General features: G+C 38.8%; 2 protein-coding genes across 3 annotated transcripts in view; both read left to right on the forward strand.

The window, feature by feature from the left end:
• Nucleotides 1-1,698, forward strand: part of C9 (complement C9) — a 44,808-nt gene extending 43,110 nt beyond the window's left edge. Inside the window, exons 10-11 of the mRNA XM_051182497.1 lie at nucleotides 206-433; nucleotides 1,396-1,698. Of these exons, the coding sequence (XP_051038454.1) occupies nucleotides 206-427 (222 nt within the window). The 3' untranslated portion in view covers nucleotides 428-433; nucleotides 1,396-1,698. The remainder of the gene's footprint in view (nucleotides 1-205; nucleotides 434-1,395) is intronic.
• An 11,941-nt stretch (nucleotides 1,699-13,639) lies between these two features.
• Nucleotides 13,640-26,931, forward strand: part of Fyb1 (FYN binding protein 1) — a 129,062-nt gene continuing 115,770 nt past the window's right edge. For both annotated transcript variants that reach the window (XM_051182503.1, XM_051182504.1), the window contains exon 1: nucleotides 13,640-13,727. In XM_051182503.1, the coding sequence (XP_051038460.1) occupies nucleotides 13,725-13,727 (3 nt within the window). In that variant the 5' untranslated portion in view covers nucleotides 13,640-13,724. The remainder of the gene's footprint in view (nucleotides 13,728-26,931) is intronic.

The raw sequence follows: 26,931 nt of genomic DNA on the forward strand, positions 1-26,931 counted from the left end.
CTCTCTCATTCTTTTTATTTTTAAATGTAACCTCCATGATTTTGATTGCTAGTATAACCTCGAAAGCTAAATTGTATCTGGGAATAGTAACCATCCAATAAGCTTCCAGCAAATCAATGAACCCATGAGTCAGTGATTGAGTGAACTGTGTTTAAAATTCCTCTGTAGAAAAATGATATAAGATTGAATATTTTCTTTCTTACAGCTATCCCCTATATATAACCTGGTTCCTTTGAAAATAAAAAATGCATACATAAAGAAGCAAAATTTGGAAAGAGCTGTTAGAGATTATATAGATGAATTCAATGTTAAAAAATGCCACCCATGTCAAAATGGAGGTACAGCAATTCTTCTGGATGGACAGTGCCTGTGTTCCTGCCCACACAAATTTAAGGGAATTGCTTGTGAAATCAGTAATCTGAATTAAATTAAGGTGAGATTAACTTATTTTGATATTTTTTTAAGGACAAGAATATTCATGTCATGATTAGTTAATATGAAAATGAGCTCTAAAATGATTTTGTAATGCTCTCCCATGCTATATCACACATAATCTAAACATATTACTATGTACTAAATAGTGAAGGTTGACAAATCAGCCTTCTTGATCCATTTTCACACCATATAGCTCTATATATTATTTAAACAAATAGAAATATATATATGTGTATATATGTATATACACACACATACACACACACATATATATATATATACATATATATATATATATCAAATTGCAGTAACTATATTATTCTCCCTCCCTTTCTCTTACTTTCTTTTGCACTTTTATTGCTTCTCCTTTCTTTCCTTTCTTCTTTTATTCTCCTGGTTATTCTAGTCTATAGACAGAATAGAGATATTCAGTCCTGAACCCAAGCCAATTAATATCTCTAGTGAAAGCTTTCTAATTTCTCTAGGAATATGGTCTCTGCCTATGCACCCCCCATACTTTCCTTTGGTTAGTCCTTTACCTTGACTCTCCCAAACAAGGTTAACAGCTACAGCTGGTTCTAGTTTAGAAATGTGTCTCATATTGAGTCTTTTCTTTAAAACATATGTATTTATTATATATACAGTGTTCTGCCTGCATCTGTCCCTACAGGCCAGATGATGACACCAGCTCTCATAAGGTGGTTGTGAGCCACCATGTGGTTACTGGGAATTGAACTCAGGACCTCTGCTCTTAGCCACAGGACTGCTCAGTGCTTTTAGCCACAGAGCCATCTCTCCAGCCCCACACTTGAGTCTTATACACCATTTTAGCCCCAGAACTTGCAAACTGTGCTTCATTATGACACGGACATTAGGTGGAAGAACATATGCAGGGACATACAGGCCCAAAGTCCAGGTCTGAGTCAACATGAAGATATAACAACCTTTTGTTTTCTGTAGGAAAAAGAGAAATCCTGGATTCACATGGAAGGGGGAAAATCTCAGGACTTTCCATCTTCACTTCCCACCCTGGAGCAAATCCTCACTGCCAAGTGGAAAGCAGCTTGCTTCATGGAAATCCTACCCGCCTCTGAAGTTTTCTCTTTTAGGTCTACAGTGTCTTTCCCTCCTCTTTAGTGCCTATAATGCTTCCATTTTTTTATTCCCTAATGAAGAGTCAGCAGTGAGATATGCCAGGACTACTTTTTCCCACAGGCAATGCCAATCTCTTGTTAATAAAACAAAATTAAATTAAAAACAGAATGTTGTTCTAAAAGGCTTTAAGTAATTGCCAAGCTGCTTTGTATGATTAATATATTCCACCAGTCCCATTACCAAGTCTGTACCATGTAATTTAGCTCTTATTTACGTAGTTGTTTCATTTGCTTGTTCGTTTATATGTGCATGTGCTCATTTGGCAGATGCTGAACACCTACCACACGCACAAGCACTCTGTTCTTAGTAGGCTTTGATGTCCAACTTAACTCTATGTGCCTGGGAAGAAAGGCTACAGTACACACACCAAAAATTGTTAGGTTAGGTATTGTGAAACGGCCTCTGGCTTACAAACAAAACAAACTCCAGCAACTCCATACAGTTTAGTTTCCAGTTGTTAGGCTTCTGAGCTGTGTAAGGTAAGGCTGCCCACCAAAGGAGCTGATTAAAATTGGCTGTAGTCTTTCCATTAAAAGGCAATAGGATCTGAGGTGTGAGTGGAAGACAAAGAGACAGAAAGAGAGATACACAGAGAAAAACAGAGACAGGAGGGAGAGAGGGCAGAAGGGTAAGATTGAGCATACATGTGTAACACACACACACACACACACACACACACACAGAGGGCAGAAAATTACCTTGGTGCTGGTCCTTGTCTTCCACCATAAGACAAGGTGACTGTGCTGTTGTTTGGGTTTGGTGTGTTCTACTGCACACACCAGACTAGCTACCCCTTAAGTTTCTAGAGATCCTGCTGTCTCTGATTCCCATCTCTCCATAAGAGCTCTGGGATTAATGGTGATCACACCAAGGGTCCAGCTTTTAAATGGGCTTCAGAGATTCAAATGCAGGTCTGTGTGCTTACACAGATAGCAGTTTTATAAACCCAGCAACCTTCCCAGCCCTGAGAACTTTTGGATTTGAAAAAGTCTGAAATAAAGGAAGAAAAAAAAGGTAATGGAGGGAAGGAGTGAATAGAAAGGAAAAGACAGAGAAAGTCAGAGAATAAAGAAGTGTAGGGGGCAAAGTACTGAAAGGAAAATACAAAATCAAAACTAGTTACTTCATAATTAAATATAAATATATATCATGATACTCTCATTGCTATTTTTTACTGTCAAATACTTCATATATCTATAAATTTAGATTTTTTTCAGTTCATAGAAATTCTCAGTTATTACTGAGAACATAAATTATTCATAGGCAAATAATTTCAAATGTGAAATTTTAAGTTTTCTCAAGATTTTTAACAGTAATCAAAAATATTTTATGGGGGTCAATACTCAAAGTGTCAGACCTCTTGGGACTTAAATTTGTCAGTGACCAAAAGAAGTCCTATATTCTGTATGCAAATATTGAGTTAATCAGAAAGAATTGGAATTCACTGACTACACATACATAAATTCTGGACTTCATTCTTAAACCCTCTATTGAGAGGTTTTGATATGGGCAGTTACTAGAGTAACTACTTAGAATCCCTTTAATGATTCTGAATTGCGAATGCCAAAGGATGTAAGAGTGAACCTGAACTGGCTGCCACATCCTTCACCCCACTGATCTCCAGAGTTACTTAGGCTAATTGGCTGGCTAGGTGTGGGTCCCCTTTCTTCCTCACTGCTCCATGTGTGTCCCTGCGAAGCCCAGCCAAAAATGAAACGAATCACCTTCCCCAAATGGAAGAGGACTGGTCTTCTTCAGTCAAGGGTAAGAAGAGTAGCTGTATACCCTTGCCTAGAGCCCCCTAATGAGCTGTCAGATGTCAAATAGAAAACAACAAAACAACAAAAATCAGGCCTCCTAGGGTGAGCTTACTTAATTCACCACAGTCCAGGAAGGAATGGTAACTGTGGAATGGTCTAGGTCCATTACACTCATTTCATATTCATTCTCTTCTTTCTCCCCTCTCTTCTCACTTCTCCTCACCTCCCTTCTAGAGCTATCTATATACCCAGCGATTCATCCCCAGGTTCATTATTGATAGCACAATCCTCTAATTTCAAATGTAAAGTGTCTGGCAAAGTACTTTTCCAGCAGGGTGCACCCTTGAGACATCAGAAACAACCCAATAGTGTTCAGTGCACAGAAGAAAGTCTCTAAATCTAATGGATGGAGGGCAGCTAGATAGCAAGACTGATAACCTATTGGGCAAGAGGTAGCCTATGCATTGGTCTGTTTGGAAAAGCCAGGTGTACCTTTGTTGATGCAATAGAGTGCAGAGTGGTAGCCTTATCCCACCTGCCTTCTGAAGGGGTGCACCATCATTATGGGAAGAATGTATATGAGGAGAATTGCTCTCTGAAGTTCACCTACACATTAAAATCTTCACACTGAACCACTATGGGAAGAAGCCACTATCAAAAAGGCTGAAGGTCATTAGATGGGTGTTCATGTTTCCTGGGACTCAATGGGCTAAGGACCAGAACTTTGCTGGGTTTTCACATTTTGCCTTTTATTGTACTCAAAACTTGGGATGTTTGTTCTTGTTTGTTTGTTTTGAGACAGGGTTTCTCTGTGTAGCCTTGGGTGTCCTGGAACTCACTCTGTAGACCAGGCTGGTTTTGAACTCAGAAAGATCAGTTTGCCAAGTGCCAAGTGCTAGAATTAAAGGCACGTACTGCCACTGCCCAGCTTGTTTATTCCTTTCTTAACACTGATAGTTAAAAGAAAATCAGTATTACGGGTATTGGAAAGTATCCTCACCCCAGCCTTATACCATTGTCTGTCATAGCAGCTCCGGTGTTTGTGCTAAATAACTACTTATGAGAGACAATCTAAAATGGTGGGCCCAATATACATTTATATTTGTTTTATAATGAAATTATTTTTTCCATATACACATAATTCACAAAATAATTAACACTTACCTCTCTAATTTTCCTAACCCATCCCTTTCCAATCTAATCTTATATCAAGTAAATACTATGATGCTAGGAACAGCAAAATGCTCTAAGAGAAAGAAATAGTGTGGCTGCTTGACAATGGACAAGTTACTAAATCTTTAAGCCCTAAATATGTTCAGGGATAGTAAGACATCCTTCTTAGATAATTGAGGTTGGGGTTACTCACTAAGATCTCTGCACCTAAAGTAATGGTTACTATTGTCATTTTGCAAGGCTTTGATCACAATCCTTATAACTGTAGCATTTGTGACATTAGACAAACAAGAAGATTCAATCTGAAATTTGGGAAAAATAGTACATAACAGTACTCTAAACAATAGGTTTGGTGACTTGTTTTTATCTTTGTTTTGAAGACTGTCTTTGTTATACATGTCCCTTTGGGCTTCTATAACAACAACTGCTAAACAGTGGCTTCTGGAACAGAGATGTGTATCTTGTCTGTGTAGAAGCTGGTATGGCAGATTCCATGGCTGGTAAGAGCAACATGTGGATCACAGTCAGTATTTTCCAGCTGTGCCCTTCGATGGTGAAAGGAAGTTCCCTCAGCTTGTTTGTGAGGCTTCTAATCCATTTCACAAAGGCTCTATTCCCATGACCTCAACATCTTCCAGAGTTCCCACCTCTTACTGCCTTACATTCAGGATTAGGTCTTGTTTTATCGATTTTTGAGGCAAACAAACATTCATAGCAAGTAGTTTTTTTTTTTTAATATTCTTATGGCCAAATATAGATAATGTTCAATTTACTATTTTGGCTGGGCATGGTGACACATATTTCTTTTTTAAATTTTTTTATTTAATGTTTTTTCTTATTTTACATATAGAGCCCAATTCCCTTTCCCTCCCATCCTCCCATGCCCACTCCCAATCCCCATCTCATCCCCCATCTACTCCCCAGGGAGGGTGAGGCCTTCCATGAAGGATCATCAACATCTGTGTGACACATATTTCTAATCCTAGAAAGGAAGAGGGAAATGAGGGTATTCTGGTTTACATTAATTTTAGATACCCACCAATGAAAATTTAGAGAAAAACTAAGTATTTACAAGTATGCAGGTCAGAGTCATTAAGTACATTCACACTGATGTACAACATCTCCTTAACATTTTTTCATCTCAAACTAAAGCCCTGTACCTATTAAGCAACTACTTCAATCTTCTGCCAGCTTTGGTTCCCACTCTTCTATTTTCTGTTTCTGAGAATTTGCCTACATTAGGCATCACTTATAAATGGAACAAAAGAACATTGTTCTTTTGTGTGTGGCTTATTTCACTTATCATAGTGTGTCAAAGTTCATCTCTATTGTAGCGTATGTTAACACATAACTGTTTTTTTTTTTGTTTGTTTGTTTTGTCTTTTGTGATAGTCGCATGCAGCCAGTGCTTACCTTGAATGCTTGCTCTTCCTGATTTTACCTCCTAAGTGTTATGACTATACACCTGTGTCATAACACTCAGCTTTGTAATTGTATTTTGGGGTGAGATAATATGTTGTATATACGCTATTTCTCTATCCCTTCATTATGAACACCTGAATTGCTTTCACATTTGAATAATATTCTTCTGACATTGAATGTATAACTGTGGCATTGAGTCTCTGCTTTTAACTCTACTTTTAGGGCCTGGGTGTAGCTCAGTTGGTAAAGCACTTGACTAGAATAAATGAGGCTCGGATTCAAGCCCCAACACTTCATAAAACCAGATGTGGTGGCATATACCTACAAAACCATGAGTAGGGAGGTGGAGGCAACAGGATTAGAATTCAAGGTCATCTTCAGCTGTGTAATGAGTATGGGAATGTGGAACTAGTCTGAAGTACCTAAATAAACAAACAATTCCATGTATATATATCCAGAAGAAGTGCTGTCACTGGATCATATTCCAATCTATATTATGTTTGTGGATAAATGAATAGTCTTTTTCCATAACAATTGTATCATTTTACAGTCTTGATAATAATAATACCTGTTTCAATTTCTCAATATCTAAACAATACTTGTAACTTTCTGCTCTTTCTATATAATAAAAATACTCATGAGCATGAAGAATTATCAAAAGTGGTATTGAATTTTCCTATTATAAGTGATATTGAACAGCTTTTAATGCACATTATTGACCAATAGTATATTCAATTTCTGTTCCTATTTTGAATCAATTAGTTTGTTGTATTGCTTAGTTACAGAAGCTCTTTATATATTGTAGATACTAATCCCTTGTAAAGTATTTGCTTTACAAATGTGATTTCCCATTCGGAAGTTCCCTTTTTAAGCTCCTGATAGTGTTCTTTGATGAACAAAAGGCCTTTAATGCCTATGAAGTTAATTTTATATATTGCTTCTTCTATTGACTGAGATATTGAAGTCATACTAAAGAAATTATGAGACCAAAAACTCAGTGTTATCATTCTTTTTCCAGTTTTTTTTTTCTAAATGTTTTAAAACTTTATTCATTCTGATATTTAGGTATTTAGTGTATTTAAATTTTACCAGCTATAATATCAGATTCCAGTCCACTCTTTTGCAGGTATATATTAAATTTTTCTAGTATCATTCATTGACTTCATGATTTTTTTCCAAACCATATAGTAGATTAGTAAAATTAATAACACAAGAACAGATCAAAGAAAGGACAGTCAGAATGACATTGCATTGCTTGAAAAATCAGGTTCTAACAAATTTATTTCAAATACATGGTTTTTTTATTTATATAACCAAGTCCATTTAAATGAAAACAAACATTTATAGACAATATTTGGGAATTTGGGCGTTGTTCTTTCCAAACTACTTCCTGCTGGTAAGGGGCGCTGTCATGGGGGATAAAATAATGGTATCTTGAAATTCGCAGGCAAGTGGATGGCACTTGAAGAAACCATCCTGAGTGAGGTAACCCAGTCACAAAAAGAGGAACACAGTATGTACTCACTCATATATGGATTTTAGACCTAGATCAAATACATGTTTTAGGTTCTCCAATAACATTAAGTAAAACCACTGACTTCCCAAATGCCCCATAATAAAGCATTAGTGGAGACACGACTCAGCAGATAAGAACACTGTCTTCTCTCCCAGAGGAACCATGTTGGATTCCTAGCACCCTCTTGGCAGCTTACATATATTTGTAACTCCAGGTAAGGGGTTCCAATGCCCCTTTCTTGCTTCCGTGGGCACTAACCACACATGGAGCATGGACACAAATGCAGGCCAAACACTTAGGTGTAGAATAATAAATTTTAAAATAGAATGTGTTGGTGGTATAGAGGTAAACATGACTGTCTTCCAAAATGTACCATACAATTAAATATAGAAACATTCCCTTTCTGATCACCAGGAAGATTGTTAGCAAGTTACATCCATGTATGGATAAGCCAATAGCAGGTTGAATGATTCTGTATGTAGACAGGCTTCATGCCTAGTGGATTCTAATCCACAAATGGAGAAATAGGGGGACTCTAAGGTACAGAGAATGGGACAGAAGCAGGGAGGGAAGTTTATAGAAAAACAAAATTTAAGATTGTTTTAAACAAATCTGTAAATGTATTCTAAAAGTATATAAGATACGAGCTCTGGTAACGTTTACACTATATTTAAATAAAATTATTCCTATCTTTGAATGTAGAAGAATATTTTGTCATTTGTGAGTGATTCCCCAATAAATGCCTGACTTCCCTTTATTCTGTGTTCTTGTAGACTCCATAAACACATCCTCATTCAAACTTTAAGATAAGGCTAAGAAAATAAGTCTCTTATCCATTATCTGGAAAGTTGCAAGACATAGCTGCTTATTTGCAAACTCCTATTGATGATCCTTTCTGTTGGCCAAGAAACTTGGGAAGAAAAGACCCTAAACAAGAAGAAGAAGGGGAGAGGGAGGAGAGGAAGAAGGGGGAGGAGGATATGAAGAGGGGGAAGGAGAAGAGGAAGAAGGAGAAGGAGGAGAGGAAAGGAAAGGAAAGGTAAACAAAGAGGGACATTGAAAAGATCTACTCTTTGTTTGGGACCTTTCTTCTCTTTTGCCTGTTTTCCATTTTGGCAATGGCAGAATCCAGGCCCTAAGAAGGGGTGTGTGTGTGTGTGTGTGTGTGTGTGTGTGTGTGTGTGTGTGTGTTCACTTTAACTGAAAAAAAGGACATAAAAATACAACAGAGAGATTAAATTTAGATTGTGTTTCTAAGAAGAACAGGAATGGACTAAAGAAAAGAAAAAAAAATGGAGGACACAACAGTCCCAGAGAGATCTAAGCCCCCAAACACCCAAGAAAGGGTTAGACATGAATTAGGGACAAATCAGCAAAGCCACAGACTATAGGCATTACACATAAGCTCTGACCTTTGTCTGTTTGCTGTCCATGTTAGTTGACTTGATTAAAGGCTCCTTAGAGTCTGGGTTGCTTTTCTATGGTCCTGCTACAGCTTAAGCAACAGTCACCCAGGTTTGCATGGGAACCACAGCTGTTCCTTGTCCTTCTAGAGTTTAAATATAACTTTCTCTCCTTATTGAAACATATTAAGAACTCTCTGACCAAAGGGTAAATTCATTTGTCAATGAAAGTAATTCACATTCTTTCTTCCAGATATTTAATAGTCTTAATTGTATTTTTAGACTTTTATTTTAATTTTATGCCTATGAGTGATTTGACTGCATGTATGCCTATATTCCACATGCATGCCTGGTGCCCTTGGAGATCAGAAAAAGGCACAGATACCCTGGAACTGATGGTTGCCACCTAGCTGGGAACCAAACCCAGGTATTCTTTGAGAGTAACAATTGTCCTTAACTGCCCCTTATCAGCTTTGTTTTATTATTTTCAATCATAATCGTGTGTGCGCGCATGTAGGTATGTACACATGAACGCAAGTGTCTGTGGAGGTCAAAGGCTCCAGATGCCCTGGAAGTCTAGTTATAGGTGATTGTAAGTCACCATACATAGGTGCAGGAAAGCAGACTCAGGTCGTCTGAAAAAGCAACCATTGCTCCTAACTGCTCTAACTGCTTAGCCATTTCTCCAGTCTTCAGATCCTTGATGTTCTGAAATGTAACTTGCTTTCTTAAAAGTAGAAAGAAAAAGAACAAGAAAGAAAAAGACTCATGTTTTAAAAACAAAAAGTAAAAGAAAGTAGGCCTAATTAAGAAGTGCCTACTCATCCTCTCTTGCCTTCTTCCTTAATCATGCCTGTCTTAGCTTTCTCTCTTCCTGGCAGTTCCCTATCTGGCCAAACAGAAGCCTTAGTTTCCTTGAACTCCTATGAATCCACTTTCTGAGTCAGAGGTCACTTTGCTGGCACAGGTCAAATGCATGTGAACCAAAAAGACACACACTTATAAAATAATGGTTTGAACATAGAGACAGCTGACCTGAACAAGGAGGAGCTAACGGGCCCGGAGAATGATAGCTGGGAATCCAGCATGGGACTGACTCAGGCCCTCCTGAATATGGGTCTCAGTCAGAAGGACTGAGCAGTCTAAGAGACCTCAGACAGTGGAACCAGGATGTATCCCTGGTGCACAAATGACCTTGCGAACACATCCCCCATGGAGGGATAACTGCCTTAACCTAGAGATAGGAGAGAAGTCCTAGTCCCTACTTTACATGACCTGTCAGATCTACATGATCCCACCTGGATGGCATTGCCCTGCATGTGGAATTGGGCTGGGGGGATGGGAGGGGAGAGTGGTCACGGTGCATGTGAGGAGGCAAAAAGAGTAAAGGGGAGGGAGGGAGGGCAGAAGGGAAGGAAGGAGAGGGAACTGGGATCAACATGTAAAATAATAAATTAAATAAAATAATAATAATAATGGTTTGAACTGACCATGCCAGTAGGGTTGGGGGTGGTCTGATTTTGACTCATCATCAGACAGTAGCAGTGCCACCATCTCAGCATTGGGTTCTGTTTCAGCTGAGCAACTGCCCATGGTGGGTGGGCTTTGGAGGGATGGTATAGGCATACAGTATTAACATACAAAGCCATATGTCTTAAAAAAGAAAAAAAAAGACTAATTTGTAATCTAGGGGTGGGGGTAGAGGGTAGTATGAAAATTAATTCTCACCAAGGAGGTACAAATCTAGTGAGCAACCTAGCCCAACCTATGTGACATAATTGAAGAACCATAAAAGATAAACACACTGGAAGAGCATCATCTTGAGTGTACTCAAAGAATCCAAAGAAAAGGGGGGTGGTATCTGAGGGGGCCTCCTGGAGGATGTGACAACCAATATCCCTCTGTTCTCTCTCTCATATCTCCCATCCAGGCATATTACTGTTGGGCACACCGAAGAGCTCTTTGTTCTCTTAAAATGCTAGTCATTCAGGTTTTAATGACGAAATGCTGTCATCACTCTCGCCAACCTTCTAGGCAATGTCAACCATGCTCCTTTGATGATATAATTGATAAAAACATTAGCAATGTTTTAAAAACATGATCCCTAGTGTAACTTAAAATTTGCCACTGCTCTCTCCTGCATCTACTTGTAAACTGACTTTATCTCTTGCAATCAGTTGGTACCCTTTCACAACTCAGTGTCTCTATGCTTCACTGTTATCATGTAGTCACTATGGTGACCACTGGAGATGCAGGCTCATTTCTCCTTTGTCTAAGGAAAAAAAAATATTCCTGAAATGCAAATATGAAAAGAGAGTGTGTACCCAGTGTTTGAAGAATTATCAACACTTTGCATTCCCCGAACAACTCCTCCCTGCTAGGGGCAGAGATGGGTTCAGAGTTCAGGCTGAGAAAATGCAGCTTGCTTTATCTTTTGAAGATGATACCATGACATTGATGTATATCTCTGGTGCATTTCCTGCCCCCTCACATTAATCAGGACTTAACTGACCTCACAGGAAATATGGTGGTGTATTTCCCATCATTGCAAGGTGGAATGCTTCACCTACCATCTAAAGTTCCTAAAATAAAAAGAACATGTTTAAAGTTTGAGAGTTAGGAAATGCAACCCCTTACCTTTCATGTCTCAACCAAATTGTCTTCCTTAAAACCTCAGTAGCAACAAAAATTTATGTCAACCTGCATTTAGAGACAAGCATGGGGTCAAATGTGATTCAGATGACCTCTATGACACTGACAGTTCCCATACCCAGAGTCTAGTCTAACTGGCTAAACTTTTAACAAGTGATTGCTAAATTTCTGATTCGCATGACATTTTAATTAATTTTTGGGTACAAAGAGTATGGTGGCACTAAGAAAAAGCCAACCTGTAGAATGCAGTGACATGTCTTCAAACACCTTGGACTCACCTGGGAGGTTTAAACAAATCCTGATGCCCAGGTTTCAACCCAAGAGAGCCTGATTCAGAGGCAGAGGTGAAGCTTGCATAGCTTGAAAAGCTTCCCAAGTGAGTCTGATGTGCAGCCTAGCTAAAGACCATTATTCTCAACCCTAACCAGTACCTGAGTTGAGATCATCTCCATTCCAACAGAGCGTTTCTGGGTGGTTCCACCCCAATGCCGTGGTGTCCAAAAGCCAGCTTTCCATAGTTCTGCTTTGCCCTGAGTGTCCGCCTGCATTCAGGGTTTGTTTATAGGATGTCAAAAGCCATGCAGTTTCCAGCTGCTGACCACTCTCCTCTATTAGGACCACACCTTAAGCTCCACTCCTCTTTATAATGCCTAAGGTTATCAGGGCAATACTGGACTCCTTTCTATCCATGGACCTGGCTTCCCAGCATGGCTTGGTCCTTTGCCTCAGCAATGATGTAATTTACAGTTCTAGTTACAAACTGATTCTTAGAAATATTTTCATATCAAGAAAGAAATAACAGAGCCAGGCACAATGGCACATGCCTTTAATCCTGGCTCCCTGGAGGCAGAGGCAGGCAAATCTCTTAGGAGTTAGAGGCCAGCCTGGTCTACAAAGAGAGCTCCAGGACAGCCAGGATTGTTGCACAGAGATACCCTATCTCCATATATCAAATGGAAAAAAAAAAAAGATTTTCAAGACAGGATTTCTCTCTGGCTTTGGAGGCTGTCCTGGAACTAGCTCTTGTAGACCAGGCTGTGTATCGACATGGTAGTGACTAAAGCTGGCTCAATGTCCAGAGCAGAAACTCGATGACCTTAGGCTTAATAAACAAACACCTAGAACCTAACAGAAGAGCTAACCTGTAGCCCAGAGCTCAGGATTCAGCTGCCTTTCTTTTGCTATGGAACAGAAAATGACCTTTTCCCTTGAATTCCCTTTGGTAGCAAGCTCTACACCCAAAATAAATGAGCCAAATCATTTATCAGGGTGTACTTGGAGTGGCTGATTGGGAACAATGTGATCTGTGAATGTGATAAAATCCCCTGAACTATAGCTAGTACAAAATATATCTACTTATCAATGTAGGTGATAGAAGCATTTGGCATAACAAGTGTTACTCCACAATTAAGAAACACATCACTTAGCTTAACATTCACTGTATTTTCTGAATGACATTCTGTGATAAGCTTAATGAATAGGGATGCCATTTAAATCCATGGCATTGGTTCTAGCATATTTGAAGTTGTTGATTAAATGCTCAGGATCCTTTCATCCTTTTTTAATTTTATAGTTATTATTTTACTGAGCTGGTATATATTCAAAATTGAAAACCTGAAAAACAGAGTGTAGAACAAAACAAGAGTTACTTACTATACATCTAGTCAAGTCAATAACTACTAGCATTTTAGTATGGTCCTTCATAAATGGATGGATTAATGGATGGATAGATAGACATGTACAAAAACTAGACTGATAGATATAGATGATTGAAAATTAATAGATATAAGATGTTAGACATCTAGATGATAATTTATGATAGATAGATGTAGGTAGATAAATAATTAAAGCATATATACATTCACATGTAGCCTAAAACAGAGGATGTTAAATATAACCAGGTTAATAATATTGAAAATACATTATTCAGATACTTTTCCAATTTGGTGTTAATCTTTCAGCCCTGGAAGCTTCATCTACCCCTTTCTCTTGTGTTATTAACTACAACTAACTTGGCCACTCATACAATGTCCCTGGGCTGAGATAAAATGCAAATAGCACCTTCCATAGCAATGTGTGAAGGCTGGTTAGACCACACTGCTAAGAAAAGGAAGTATGCTCTTCACAGCTAACTTGCACACTCACTGCCGGCGTCACAGCTTTTGCAGGGTCGCAGAGTGCCAGGCGGAACAGCTCTCCACAACAAACATGGTAAGTCCCAGATTTTTTGACTCTCTCTGGTCTCCTGGAAAGTGTGCCAGTCTCCTGTACCGAGGAAGAGGGAAGGGGGTCTATGGTCAGGTTCTCACTCCCTTTGGATTTGTCACTTGCCCATTGTTGTCCTTGTGTTGAGGAAGCTGCTGTTACTGTGATGCCCTTTGAGATTGGGGCTTCGGGAGTTCCCTTTTCTCAGTCTGGCTGTCAGAAGGGAGGAAGGTATCTGACTCACAGAATGAAAAGTTGAATTCTTTGTCGTTGACACTGAAGACAGCTGTGGGACAGGGCAGTAACATAGCCAAGGTTGCTGGGGGAGTGCTTTAGGTCTCAAAGATCCCAGTGGCATGTACTAGGCAGCATTGCTGCTGAGGGATGTCATTTGGCAACATGGGGGAGGGGGGTTGAAACAGGAATTATTTTGTTTAAAAGTGCATTTTACTAGTTTAATTAAGCAAGGATAAACAAAACTCAGGTAGTCCAAACCCCAGGGATAGGCTGTGTTCTCAAAGTTAACTGACAGTCATTATTTGAGGCACATTAAAAAAGTGAGTGGGTCCCCAGGTGTGTCACAGAAACTAGTTTAACCTATAATGTTGCCAAACTACAACACTGGCATTTTGCTCCACAGTTTTCCCATTATTTACCTATAAAAAAAATTCAACTCTCCTACAACGTGTGTGATTTTGCTCCCTGATTCAGAGAGGTTTTTTTTTTTTTTGTCTCTAGACCATCTCTGTATACCACCACCCCACCCACCAAAGACAGGGGTTATGCCATCCCTTCTTTTGATGCAGACACAGGACACAGTTACCTCTTTGGGTGGTAACCAGTGAGAAGATAGGGGCTGTGACTATATCTGTTGTCATGGGGAAAGCAAGGATTTATCCGGAAGTGTTTGTTTGAGGCAGGATGAAGAAAGGGAAGAGAGGGAGTGAGTAGGAAGACAGTTGGGGTGAGAGACAGAATTGCAGTCTTAGAAGCTGAGGAAATGGAGTATACAACCCTATCCACAGCTATGCCTCAGGTGTCACCCACCCTGCAGTCTCTCCATGCTGATGTTGGACCCAGGATTCGTAGAAAACAGCCTGTCTTAGTTACTGATGGCTTCCTCCAAACTAAGGAAGGGAACTGTGGTTCACAGCTACAGGGCACAGGTTTCTAGAGGGAAACAATGTGACCATTCCAGAAGAGAAAAGAAACTGAACTGACTAGCTATTTCTCCAGAGTTGGTATTTTCTTACTGCAAAAGTAAAACATATTAATTGAAGAGCTTCTTAAAAACAGATCTATGTAAATGAAACAATAAAAAATTCTATAATCCTAAGGGACAATCTACACATTTGTGCATATTCTTCTAGGATTTCATCAGTTTAAATACATGTTTTATAAGTATAATTTTCTGTGCTATTATAATATGTAAAGCCATTTCTTGATATATTTTAATTAAAAATACCTTGACTAATATCTAATTTATAATGTTAGATATTAGACTAATATCTAATTTTTACTGATGGGCCATTTTAAACAATTATGTGGTATCCATAATTTGTCTTAACCATTTTCATGCAGTTGGAGATTTCTGGTATGTTTCCCTCTTATTTCTATTTCCTTCTCTCTCCCTTTAAGACAGTACAATTGGACATTTTAGTTGCTTTTGTCTCATTTTCCCCCTTTTCCTTACTATGATACGGAAAATATCACCATAAGCACTGATGATTTTCTATTGATAAAACTATCAGAAAATGACCAAGTGGGGAAAACACTCACACACAGTTATTTAAGACTTCCAATACCAGTTTTTTTTTTTTTTCTTGAGGATACATTTAAAGTTTGCCTCTTGACAGTTACATAAGTATGCCACCGCAAGGTTGTCTATTCATGCCTACATTTGTATATACACACCTGACTTTGCAGATTATCAAAATTATACTCTTTTCTGTTCCTCAAAATTAACTTTGACACACCATAACAACATTATAACATGCATACCCTAACTTTATCCCTGAGAGACACAATAGTGTAATAACAAAAAAACCTGCATTTATACAAACAAAAAAAAAAAAAGAAAGAAAGAAAGGAAGGAAGGAAGGAAGGAAGGAAGGAAGAAAAAGAAAAAGAAAAAGAAAAAAGAAAAAAAAGCTAGGAGGTGCTGGCACACACGTCTGATCCCCAACACTCAGAGGCAGAGGCAGGGGGGATCTCTGTGAGTTCAAGTCCAACCTGGCCTACAAAGAGATTTCCAGAACAGCCAGGGCTGTTACAGAGAAACCCTGTCTGGAGAAGCAAACAACAACAACAATCTGCATTTATTGCTTCTTATAGGTTAACTTTACTTTCCACTCATATACTTTCTTCGTAAGTCTCTTAAACTCCAGGTTTGTTTCTCTATCTAGTGATGCCAGTGTTGGTAGGGATTTTCCTGCTGGACTGATATGCATACAAAGGTATAATTCTAAAGCAGCCATCACAGCACAGACACCTACCAGACAGTGGGGAAAGCTGTTCTTCCTTCCAACTCCCAACACAGAGTCTCTTGAGAACATATAGACACTTCCTAGGATCCCAAGATGGAAGTGATATTAGCAGTTAACACTGGTGAGGCAGAGATACAATTATTAAATCATGTAATAATCCTCAAAGATAATACGACTGCCTATATTAGTTGTTTCCCTCACTCTGCTATGGAACAACCTAAGGGCAGTGAGGCTTATTTCGAACCATCATTTAAGGATCTGTAGTCTGTTATGGTGGAGAAGCCATGGAGGTAGGACCAGCTCTTGTCCCTGGCAATAGGAGTGTGATGTATCAGCAGATCAGGAATAAAAAACACTCAGGCTGGAATTGGGGTTAGTGTATATCCCATGAGACCTACCCTCATACACCACTAACCCACTTCCTCCAGCTAGGTCCTGCCTCCTAAAGGTACAACTGCCCAGAACCACTCCACCAGTGAAAACTAAGTCTACAAGCCTATAAACTATGGGAGGCATTTTCATTCCAAACCATAATACATAATACATAAGCCATTGTGCATTTTATAGCTAAGTGAACTAAGTCTCAGAGAGAGAGGGAGAGAGACAGAGAGAGAGAGAGAGAGAGAGAGAGAGAGAGAGCAGATAATATGCTCATAGCCACACAGCTATTAAATATTGGAATTGGGATATTATCACAAATTTGTCAGTTCTCAGATCCTGGGGTTTTCTGTGTTGTGTAATGTTCCAGCAAGAGCAGTTCCATGAGCAAGAAACGTCTAGGACTGTCTCCTGGAGTTGAGGGGAATTCTTCACAAGATGCTCATTCTTATTAGAACAATGAATCAGTAGCCACACCTGCTTCTGTCATGACCACCATGAACTTCCCTATTTGGGGAGTGCCAAGTCCAGGGAAATGTGTCAGGTGTCCCTGGGATGGAAAACTGAAAGGGTGAGTTCCTGCCTTCTGTTTCTTTGACCCAGAGTTCAGAGGCAGAGATGAACTGATTGAGTACCTCTAACCCTCATCTCTCCCCTCCCCCAAGCATTTCTGCTGTGTTACCACCAGCCTCCTTCAGGTAGGAACATCCAGGCGAGACACTATCCACACATGGGACCATATGATGATCCATGTGGATACTGAGAAATTTGCCTTTTACTGTCTCATCCCAGCAACGTACTGGTAAAGGAACTGCAGAAATTTGTAGTATAAAAGCACCTGGAGCTATGTGAAGATGAAGATGAATACATCAGATGTTCAGATGGCTAAGCTCTACAAACTCACATGGGGCTGAGCTCATGTCCTACCTAACAAGGGGCACTGCCTCCTCATATCTTCATAAAGAATCTTGACCCAAACCATCTCCAGAAGCTCAGTAAAGCTACAGAGCTAGCCTAAGAGTTCTCTGATGTTGTTCCTTAAAATACAATTCTAGAATTTTTAAGGGAAAAGACGAAAGCAATGAATCCAACATCCTAAACATAAGCCTTAGATGCAGTAGGTAATTTTACAGTTCTAAATAGAAATAATAGAATGATACCCTGTCACATAAGGTATGCCCAATTTATAAGATTTACTGAAAAAAAAAATGAAGAAGCAGATGTTCTAAGAATGCACAGTTTTTCACATGCTCATAATGTGCAGGAAGATGTTTTATGCATAAATTTTGAGAAAATTAAAGGTTGTGTTTGGGGTTCTTGGCTTGTTTTATTTCTTGCATTTAGCCATCTATCTACACATAAGCTTTAACAAAAGCAATATGCTTGAGATGTGCTCGCACTCATCTATCCATCAAAGGCTTGCTGGGCCTTTTCTCCACATCTGGGCTCTGCTACTTGGCAAACAATGTGTGAACAACACAGACAGGGTCTTGTATTCCCAAAGCCTCAGCTCATTGCATTGGTTCCCAGACTTCAGTACACCTCAGAATCCTCAGGAAGGCCCGGAGTTTGGTCTGAGAATGTGCATTTCTGATTAATTCCCTGATCTGCTTAAGTGGCTACTAGATTAGGCTTCAGGGCCAATGCTCTTTGGATGTTCACAAAGCAAACAAATCAGCAATGCACCACGCCCTAATCTCTGAAGTCAAGATGCTGAATTAGAAAATAGAGGGGAGATGGTTCCTTTAGACATACACCCTTAATACCATGCTTTTAGAAAGTTGGTTCTCAACTTTCCTAATGCTGGGACCCTTCGATACAGTCGTATTATAGTGATTCCCCAACCACAAAATTATATTGTAATGTTGCTACTTCTTTGAATAATCATATAAGTAGCTGATGTCAGGATATCTGATATGCAACCCTCAAAAGGTCAAGATCCACAGGTCAAGAATGACTGCTTTAGCAGGTACTATCTACAGACAAATTTTTGAAGGATGTAACCATTCAGGTGATGGAAATTGATTTTATTGTTGTGGACCACAAGACTCACTGAAGAATACTGAGCAAGGGAGTAGGTGCTGGGGGATGACTCACATTTTGAATGGCACTCCTTCTGAAGAGATGTACATCACCTTTATGGATATCCTTGGCCTTGGCTTAAGGCTTAAATATCACCAGCTTTACCTCGTAGTTCTCAAAATGATGCCCCTTCCAATTTTGAACATAACCAAGTTAGAGAATAAGTGTACAGTTTCTGAGGTGGAATGCCTCCTAGGACAGGACACGTTAACTTGGACTACAAGGGAGGCCCAGTTGAAAGATGGTGTTCCAAGGAAATCAGAACTCAGAGGCTCCTGCAAGGGCTGTAGTCCAAACCTCCTACAAGCCAAGTATGTGAAAAATTAAAATTCCCCATGAAACACCAAGCAAGTTTTAAGCCAAAGATAGGCATATCAATTTTCAAGTGTCATCTTTCACTCATATATTTTGCCAGTGAGTATGGGATGGAACAAGGGCCACTTCTCAGAGCTTAGGTTGAGACACACTGCTCTGAAGCGAGTAGGTGTGGTCTTCTAGTTCTTGGTTTGGTAACTTCAATTATCACTTCCCTAGTTCTTAGATGTGCATTCTATCTGACCTTTCTTCCCTGTGCCTCTCTATTAAATATAACACCATGCAATACAGCAGTCCATGTCTATAATCCCCATAATGGGGAGGTAGATGCAGGACTACCATGAGTTCAAGGCCATCTGGGGCCACATATTGAGGCTCTATCTCAAAAATAAATAAATACAAATTAAATATGTACTTAATTCAATAATGTAAGAAATGTTCCCATTCTTGCCTCCTATACTTAATACAGATTTGCACTTGGACACCTGCTTCATAAATTAAAAAGAATAATTAATTCTGCTTTTAGCCGCCTTTCCATTCTGTGTCTTTCCTTCCTCTGCAGAGTAAAGTCTGGTTTAAAAGTAGCATCTAGCCTTCATAGTCATGTTTTTATGCTTTTGTTTCATCTATGGGTGCTTATGAAATAGCCGTATATGCAGGCAACTTCAGGTGTCCTCTGTTAGTCTTCACCTTGCTTTGTGAGACAGGGTCTTCCAATGAACCCAGAGCTCACCAATTGGACTACACTGGCTGCCCAGTGAGGCCTGCATCCTGCTCTCCATCTACCACCCAGTACAGTGCTTCCTCATAGCCTGATGTTTACGGGGCTGCTGGGGATCCAAACTCTGGTCCTCAAACATGTGCAAAAAGGACACAAGCCACATCTGAGCCACTTCTCTGATGTCTTAGATGGCTTCTGACTTCTATTGTCACTAACATAATGTTCTTTCAAGATTTATTATCATTCCCTGTAATGAATTATATCTTTCTCTCTGAGCAGCTTGTCTTCAGGTTCAGCACCTTTAGTATGGTTTATTGAGGCACTAATTTGTTTTTACCTATACTCACTGGGACTTTTAGTATCTGCTGAAAGCAAGGATCAACAAGCACTATAGGTTTTACAAGCTCTACCATCTCCTGTAACATGAAAGTCATCATGGGCATAAACAAAGGACAGTCACAGTGCACCAGAATTCAAGGCTATATATTCGCCACAGGCTAGAGTCCACAGCTTGATCTATAGCTGATCTTTCCTTGGCTCTCTAAAATTCTAGTATTTCCTTATTCCCAGTTTTACTTTAACCTTTTTGTACAGAGTTCCTTCCACAGAAACATTATGCCCCAATTTGTCCTTACTGAGTCCAATGACTCATTCAAAATTTTGCATTTCTTTATCTCTCTGGATGGATTCTAAATTGACTTAGCAGTGTCATCTTCTAATTCACTCATTCTTCCTCCAGTTGTTTTTTAGAGTGACCAGAATGCCCAATTTTCCATCACCTTCTCAATGCCTTAGTTACAGTTACTGTTGCTATGATGAAATGCCAAGACCAAAGCAACTTGGGAAGGAAAGTGCTTACTCAACTGCTTCCGCAGCATCATTCATCACTGAAGGAAGCCAGGACAGGAACTCAAACGGGGCAGGATCCTGGAGGCAGGAGCTGATGCAGAGGCCGTGGAGCGGTGCTGCTTACTGGTTTATTTCCATGATTTTGCTCAGCCTGCTTTCTCATAGAACTCAGGACCACCATCTCAAGGATGCTACCACCCACACTGGGCTGGGCCCTCTCCCATCAATCACTAATTAAGAAAATGCCTTATAGCTGAATCTTATGGAGACATTCTCTCAGTTGAGGTTCCCTCCTTACAGATGATTCTAGCTCATGTCAAATTGACATAAAACTCTCCAGGGCACTTAATTTAAGCACTAACGTCCCAGGTCCTGGGAGCCTCAGCTCTATGCAGATAAAGGTGGTTGCTCACATTATCTATGTCTAGTGAAAGTTTTATCGGTAGGTAAAACACAGATACTAATTTGTATCTATGATAAACTTTTCCACTTTTTAAAAAATTGGTTGTTTTCCTTAATTGTACATTCTTGCTAATATCTGTATGCTTTTGTTCAAATAGTCTTTGAGTATTATATTTCTCAGTAGAACCTACCTTCTCAAAGTCATTTCTAAGTTATTTTTAATTTAATCTAGGGTAAGCTTATTTTTATTTATTTACTTACTTATCTGATGTATTTACTTGAGACAGGGTCTCACTACATAACTCATCTCATGTCCTGAACTTACTCTGGAAAATAGGCTGCTTTGAACTCACAGAGATCCACCTGACCCTGTCTTCTGAGTGCTGGAATTAAAGATTGCCACCAGACCCAGTTTAAACCTATATTTTACTTGTTGATTTTTTTTTTTTTTTTTTTTTTTTTTTGGATGAGGTCTGCTGACAGGTTTCTGTTGCTATTGTTTATATTCTTCTGTGTTCTCAGTGTGACTTCACACCATCCTCATTGGCTCTGTGCTTATCTCAGATTACTTCTTTAGGACCCCAAACTAGAGCCAGATCCATAGTGAGAGGAAGAGGATAGTACTCACAATGAAACTGGACATTTTCAACACTCTGTTGCTGAATATATAGTTCTCTGTTCTATGATATGGATAAGGAAGGTCTGAACAGCGGTCTTCAGCCTGAATGCTTTGATTTGAACTATCTGCTCCAGCTTCAGCCCCAGAAATGTCCATGATTTTCTAGAGTACAGATACTTTTGTTTTAATTCCACAAATCACAGAAATACCCAAAGTTGGCTTTAGTTGTTCATCTACTGCTTAGCTCAGTTTGATCCTCATTCATGACAGTGTCTAGAATTCGAAACAGAAACTTCCAGTGAAAGAAGTTTTTAAATGATATATCCTAGAGCTGATCTTCTGTGTTTGAATCTCAATTCTCTGTTTACTGCTAGTTCTGTGGCTTTGAACAATGCAAGTTTTTTTGTGACTTGTTTTCCTCTTATGTACAATGGATACGTTATTATACTTACCTAATAGGGATGTTATAAAGATCACATGATTTATATATAACAATGAATGTCTTTAAATAGTGCCTGACTTATGGCAAATGTTATACAAAACCATATAAAAAAATGATTCACTTGTAGGTAAAAATAAATACATACATACACAAAATAAAATAAAATTCAAAAAATCCACAAAACAGATCTAAGTCAAAGTGTTTGAGGCGGGGGATTTTTAAAAAGTTAATTCCTTATCTCTTCATACATATTGAGAGGTTTTGCTTTCTAAACGATTGATCCCCACTTCCAAAATGTTATAAGCTCTTTTAAAACATTGACAATTACAAACTTTTTCCTCAACAAAATTTTCAGGATTTTGTCATGCGTCCTAATCCTAGGTATGGAATTCTAAAAAGCAGCGTGTGAATCACTATTCTTTCCTTGGAGTTTAGCAATAAATATTGATAAGACAGCAATAAATCCAACCCTTATGTAAACCCTGGTGGAGACTAAAAGCAGAAGAGTTGACATAAACATCTGCACAGTATGATTTACTACAGACACGTAGATGAAAGAATTCTGGTGAAATCTACTAAGAACACTTCACCATTTGGGAGGCTTAGTGTGCATGAATACATTCTGATTTGTCAATATATGGAAGTAGTGGCCCATTATTGAATCTTTTGCAGTGTTATTCCCTACAACATAGAGAGGGGAGGGATGGCTGAGTTTATCACAAGAGGACATTCCTCCAAGAGAAACTAATTTTATTACATGTACCCATAACCGCATGAGACAGCACTTCAGAGCAGGGGAGAGTCTTTCTGTGGCAGAGCATTGGCTACCCCAACACAGCAGGCCTGAGAGAGCCACACTACCCATATTAGTCACTTAAGAGGTGGGGAGGGTGACTCAGGGAGTTCCCAAAGAGTGTTTAATCCAAGAAACAACTGTGAGGGGAGGAACTACTGTAATTTCTAATTTCTAAGCAGAGGCTACCTGAAGCTACTGAACATGCCCACTGCAAGTGGTTCAGTTCTCAGAGAGAGGAACCAAGTTCTGGGCAAGTACAGTCAAACTGATAAGCAGAGCAAGGCAGGAGGGAAGGAGTGGCATCGCTGTTTGCCTCACTGCTCTACTTTTCCACATGGTAAGTCCCTCTATTTAATTTGTAATTACTCTCCCTGCAAATGGGCAGCAGGCACATTCCTGGGGACTGATGCCAGACCCACCTTTTGATCAGAGAGAAATTGGTTTCTCTTTTCCTTGGGTCTATTACATACAAGTGGCCAAACTGAACCTGGGAGAATGATATCTTCTTGGGCAAAGACACTTAAAGAACTAGAAACTAACACATGTTTGCATTTGTAATTAGTTGGTGCTTTCATTGTTAAGATCTATACTTGACTAAGTGGCAATAAATGGTGTATCCATAGGTATCTATAATGGAAGTTTCCGTTTGGCAATTACAGTTTGCTATCCTAAAAATACTCTTAAGAGTAGGATGAAACCCACAATGAAGAAACAGGGGGGATGTTTGATAAAAGCTAGGGCTTCTGGAAACTAGAAACTCAGTGGAGGAGCCTTACCTCCATCATCAATTCTTAGATTTTTCCATGCTGGCAAACTCTAGTTCTCTTTGTTGCATCCCCAACAACCAGGCTGAGTCAGTCTACAACATGAAACATAAATAAGGATCATCCATAGTCCATTCCTCATGTTCCATGATTAGTTCCTAAATACAATGGACATGATGCCCCCCAAGCTGTTCCTGTTTCTAGATTTACTAGTCTTTAGTGAACACAATGCATAGTTCTGGATATGTAGAAAGAACCATGGTGAGGTTTGGAGAACTTTGTCCCTTGGATAGGCTGCTAGTTTGGGACATATTTGGAGTGGAAGTAGTATCTAGAGTTGAAACTCAGATTAAATATATAGCAGCCTCCTGGGGGGTTCTGGGATAATATTCAGAATATACATGTGAAAAGAATTTGTGGTTGATTTAAAATTGGTATCAAATAGGATACCAATTACTGTTCTACAATTAGAATACCATTTATTGTTTACAATTTACTCTGGAATGTGTCCATCTTCTCTAAGAAAAGATGAGTGATTAAATGGCTAGGTGGGATAAAATCAGAACAAGCCAATGGAATTGTTCAGTGTACATGCCAGATGTACAGTCATTCACTTTCAACTTCAATTTTAAAAACCTTCATGCATATACTTTAAATGTTTTATGATAAAATTAGAGGGAAAGTTGAAATGTCATAGACTCAGTAAAAGGAGCTATAAATTGAATGTTCTTCATATTCTATATTTTCTATATTCTACATTCTCAGCCAATGCATTTATATAGCTGCCAGCTATACACTAAAAGAAACAATAGCACTAAATCTTTTCTCCTCCAATGTGAAGAAACCTTATCATTTTCCCCTTTTGTGAGAGTAAAACATGCAATGATGACACATTTTATTTTTTTCAGAAAAAATAAAAGTCCAAGTATCCCTCAAAAAACCTCTATTAACTTCTTAGTAAATGTTTTTCTAAGCATAATACTAGGCAGAATATATGACATTTCTGTGACTGCCTCTGGCACTACATCTCCACTCTTCTACTCTGTCAGAGCAGGTGTGACACACCCCTTAACATATGGCAGCAACTTTCCTTCTTCATGAAAATGTTCACTGCTCATTTACCCACCCTAATGGCTCCTGCCTGGCTACATCCTGCCAGGAGCATGTCCCTTCTCCATCAGTGAAATGCTCACCAGGCACCTTTAATATTTATTTGGTTATGTGATCTTGCATATACTGGGACTACAGTATATATGTTTGCTGGAGGGCTTCTGATTTAACAAAAGCCTAATCTAATTAAGGCAAAATTGTGCTTCTACGTTAATAAGTAATGGCAACATTTAAAACAAAATCTTCCCACTCCAGATGGGAACAAGGGTATTCATGTCAATCAATTTATGTAAAATGATGGGAAACACTATGACCTTGCTTATAGCACCCCGCTGGTCTGATAAAACAAGAGCCACGGTGATCATTAAACTGGTGTAAATACAGTTTTACTTAGGTTTATTCACTAGTATGTCCCAAGTACTCATAGGTGTCTGAAAAGCAGGGGAGGTTCTGGATTTCCCTGATTGTAGACATCCTTACTTCATAGGATAAGTGAGTTTTCATTATTTAAAAAATGAAAAGGAACACTCATGTTCAGAGCTAAAGAGGGACCTGTAACTCCACCTCCGGGTGTTTGTATCGGTTCATTTTCTTGCATTAGGATGCTCTGATTTTGTAGAAAAATTATTTATTCTTACTATACACTCCTTTATGAGAATAACAGAACAAGCTGACAGATGGTATAATCTGTGGAATAAGAAGTGTATGTTTCTTTAGCAACAGAAAATTGCTTCATTTTGCTGTAAGTATAGCATTGTCCTGAGATACAAAAGGCTCAAGTCACTTTCATACTTATAAAATTAGAAATACAATAACAAACAATAACTAACAAATTGTCAAACGCTGCCTTTATGCTAGGCATTATTACATTGTGAAAGTTTCAAAGCACTGAATTCTCTTAAATTGTTCCTGGAGACACGGTCATTGATCTGGAAACAGAGATTGGAAACATTGCTCTGGAAAAGAAAAGGTGTTAAGTAATTAGGAACCAGAAATATCCAAATCAGACTGCCCCTCCCCCAAAGTATGGCCAAAGTACTTTTCCCTGTTAGTTCTCTGAGGTTAAAAAAAAAAAAAAAAAATGTCACTAACCACTAGCCTAGAGAACAGAGCACAAACTGAACTTGCTGCCTCACATTTAGTCCTCCAGGTGTCTCCACATGGGCCTCATCAGGTTGGTTAGTACAAGATAGTCAGTGAGTTGTGATAAATTGACACTATGCACATTTCTCTTAAGGCATATAGTTTGAGAGGCTTTCTGTTTGTTTTTTTGTTTTTACTGAAAGAAATTTCTGATAATTGGTTCTACTCCCTTGACTGGTCTTCTGCATTTGTGTATAAAATACATCAAAACTAATGTGAAAATACCCACTGCTATTTCCATTGTATCACTTAACCATTCAATCTTTGTCCATAACCATGTTCATTATCACATTTTATTTTTGTTTTGTTTTGTTTTTTCAAGACAGGGTTTCTCTGTGTAACCCTGGCTATTTTAGAACTCACTTTGTAGACCAGGCTGGCCTTGAACTGAGATCTGTCTGTGCCACCACATCCCATTCACAATTCTTATGTTGATTGTAACATAATCTGTGATGATACAAATAGTTTTATATCTATATGTAGATATAGATATAGATAGATGTAAATATAGATATGTTTTTGTTATTTTATATATTGATCCCAGTTCCCTCTCCATCTCTCCTTCCCCCCCTCCCATGCCCCCACTGCCACCCTCCCTTCCCATTCCCTCCCCCCACTCCACAGGGAGGGTGATGACTTCCAGGAAGGATCAATCAAAATTTGTCAAGTCATTTGGAGTAGGAACTGGGACCTCCCTCCTGCCTCTAGGCTAAGAGAGTATCCCTCCATGGGGAATAGTTTTCTTAGATAGCTGTGACTGTCAGAATTCTTTCAGGTAGAAATTTGAAATAATCATGCCCATACATAGAGTTGATCATTGTTTTACTTATTTTAGATTGTTTTCTTAGATTAAAATCAAAGAGGTAATAGATTAAATTTTGTTAGTTTAAGCATATATAGATATACTGACAGGATGAAATTTAAGATTTTTCTAGGTTTACTTCTTAATGAATAAAACAATAATAAATAATTTCTTTAAATTAATTTCCTTTCATTACTATTGAATTAGACAAATCCACTATATTGGGTAATATACATATTTCCTTCCTCTGAATTTACAGTTGGAAGACATATCAATTGCAATGTAAGTCTTATTCTCAGAT

This window comes from Phodopus roborovskii, unplaced genomic scaffold, assembly GCF_943737965.1.
Source record: "Phodopus roborovskii unplaced genomic scaffold, PHOROB, whole genome shotgun sequence".
NCBI lineage: Eukaryota > Metazoa > Chordata > Mammalia > Rodentia > Cricetidae > Phodopus > Phodopus roborovskii.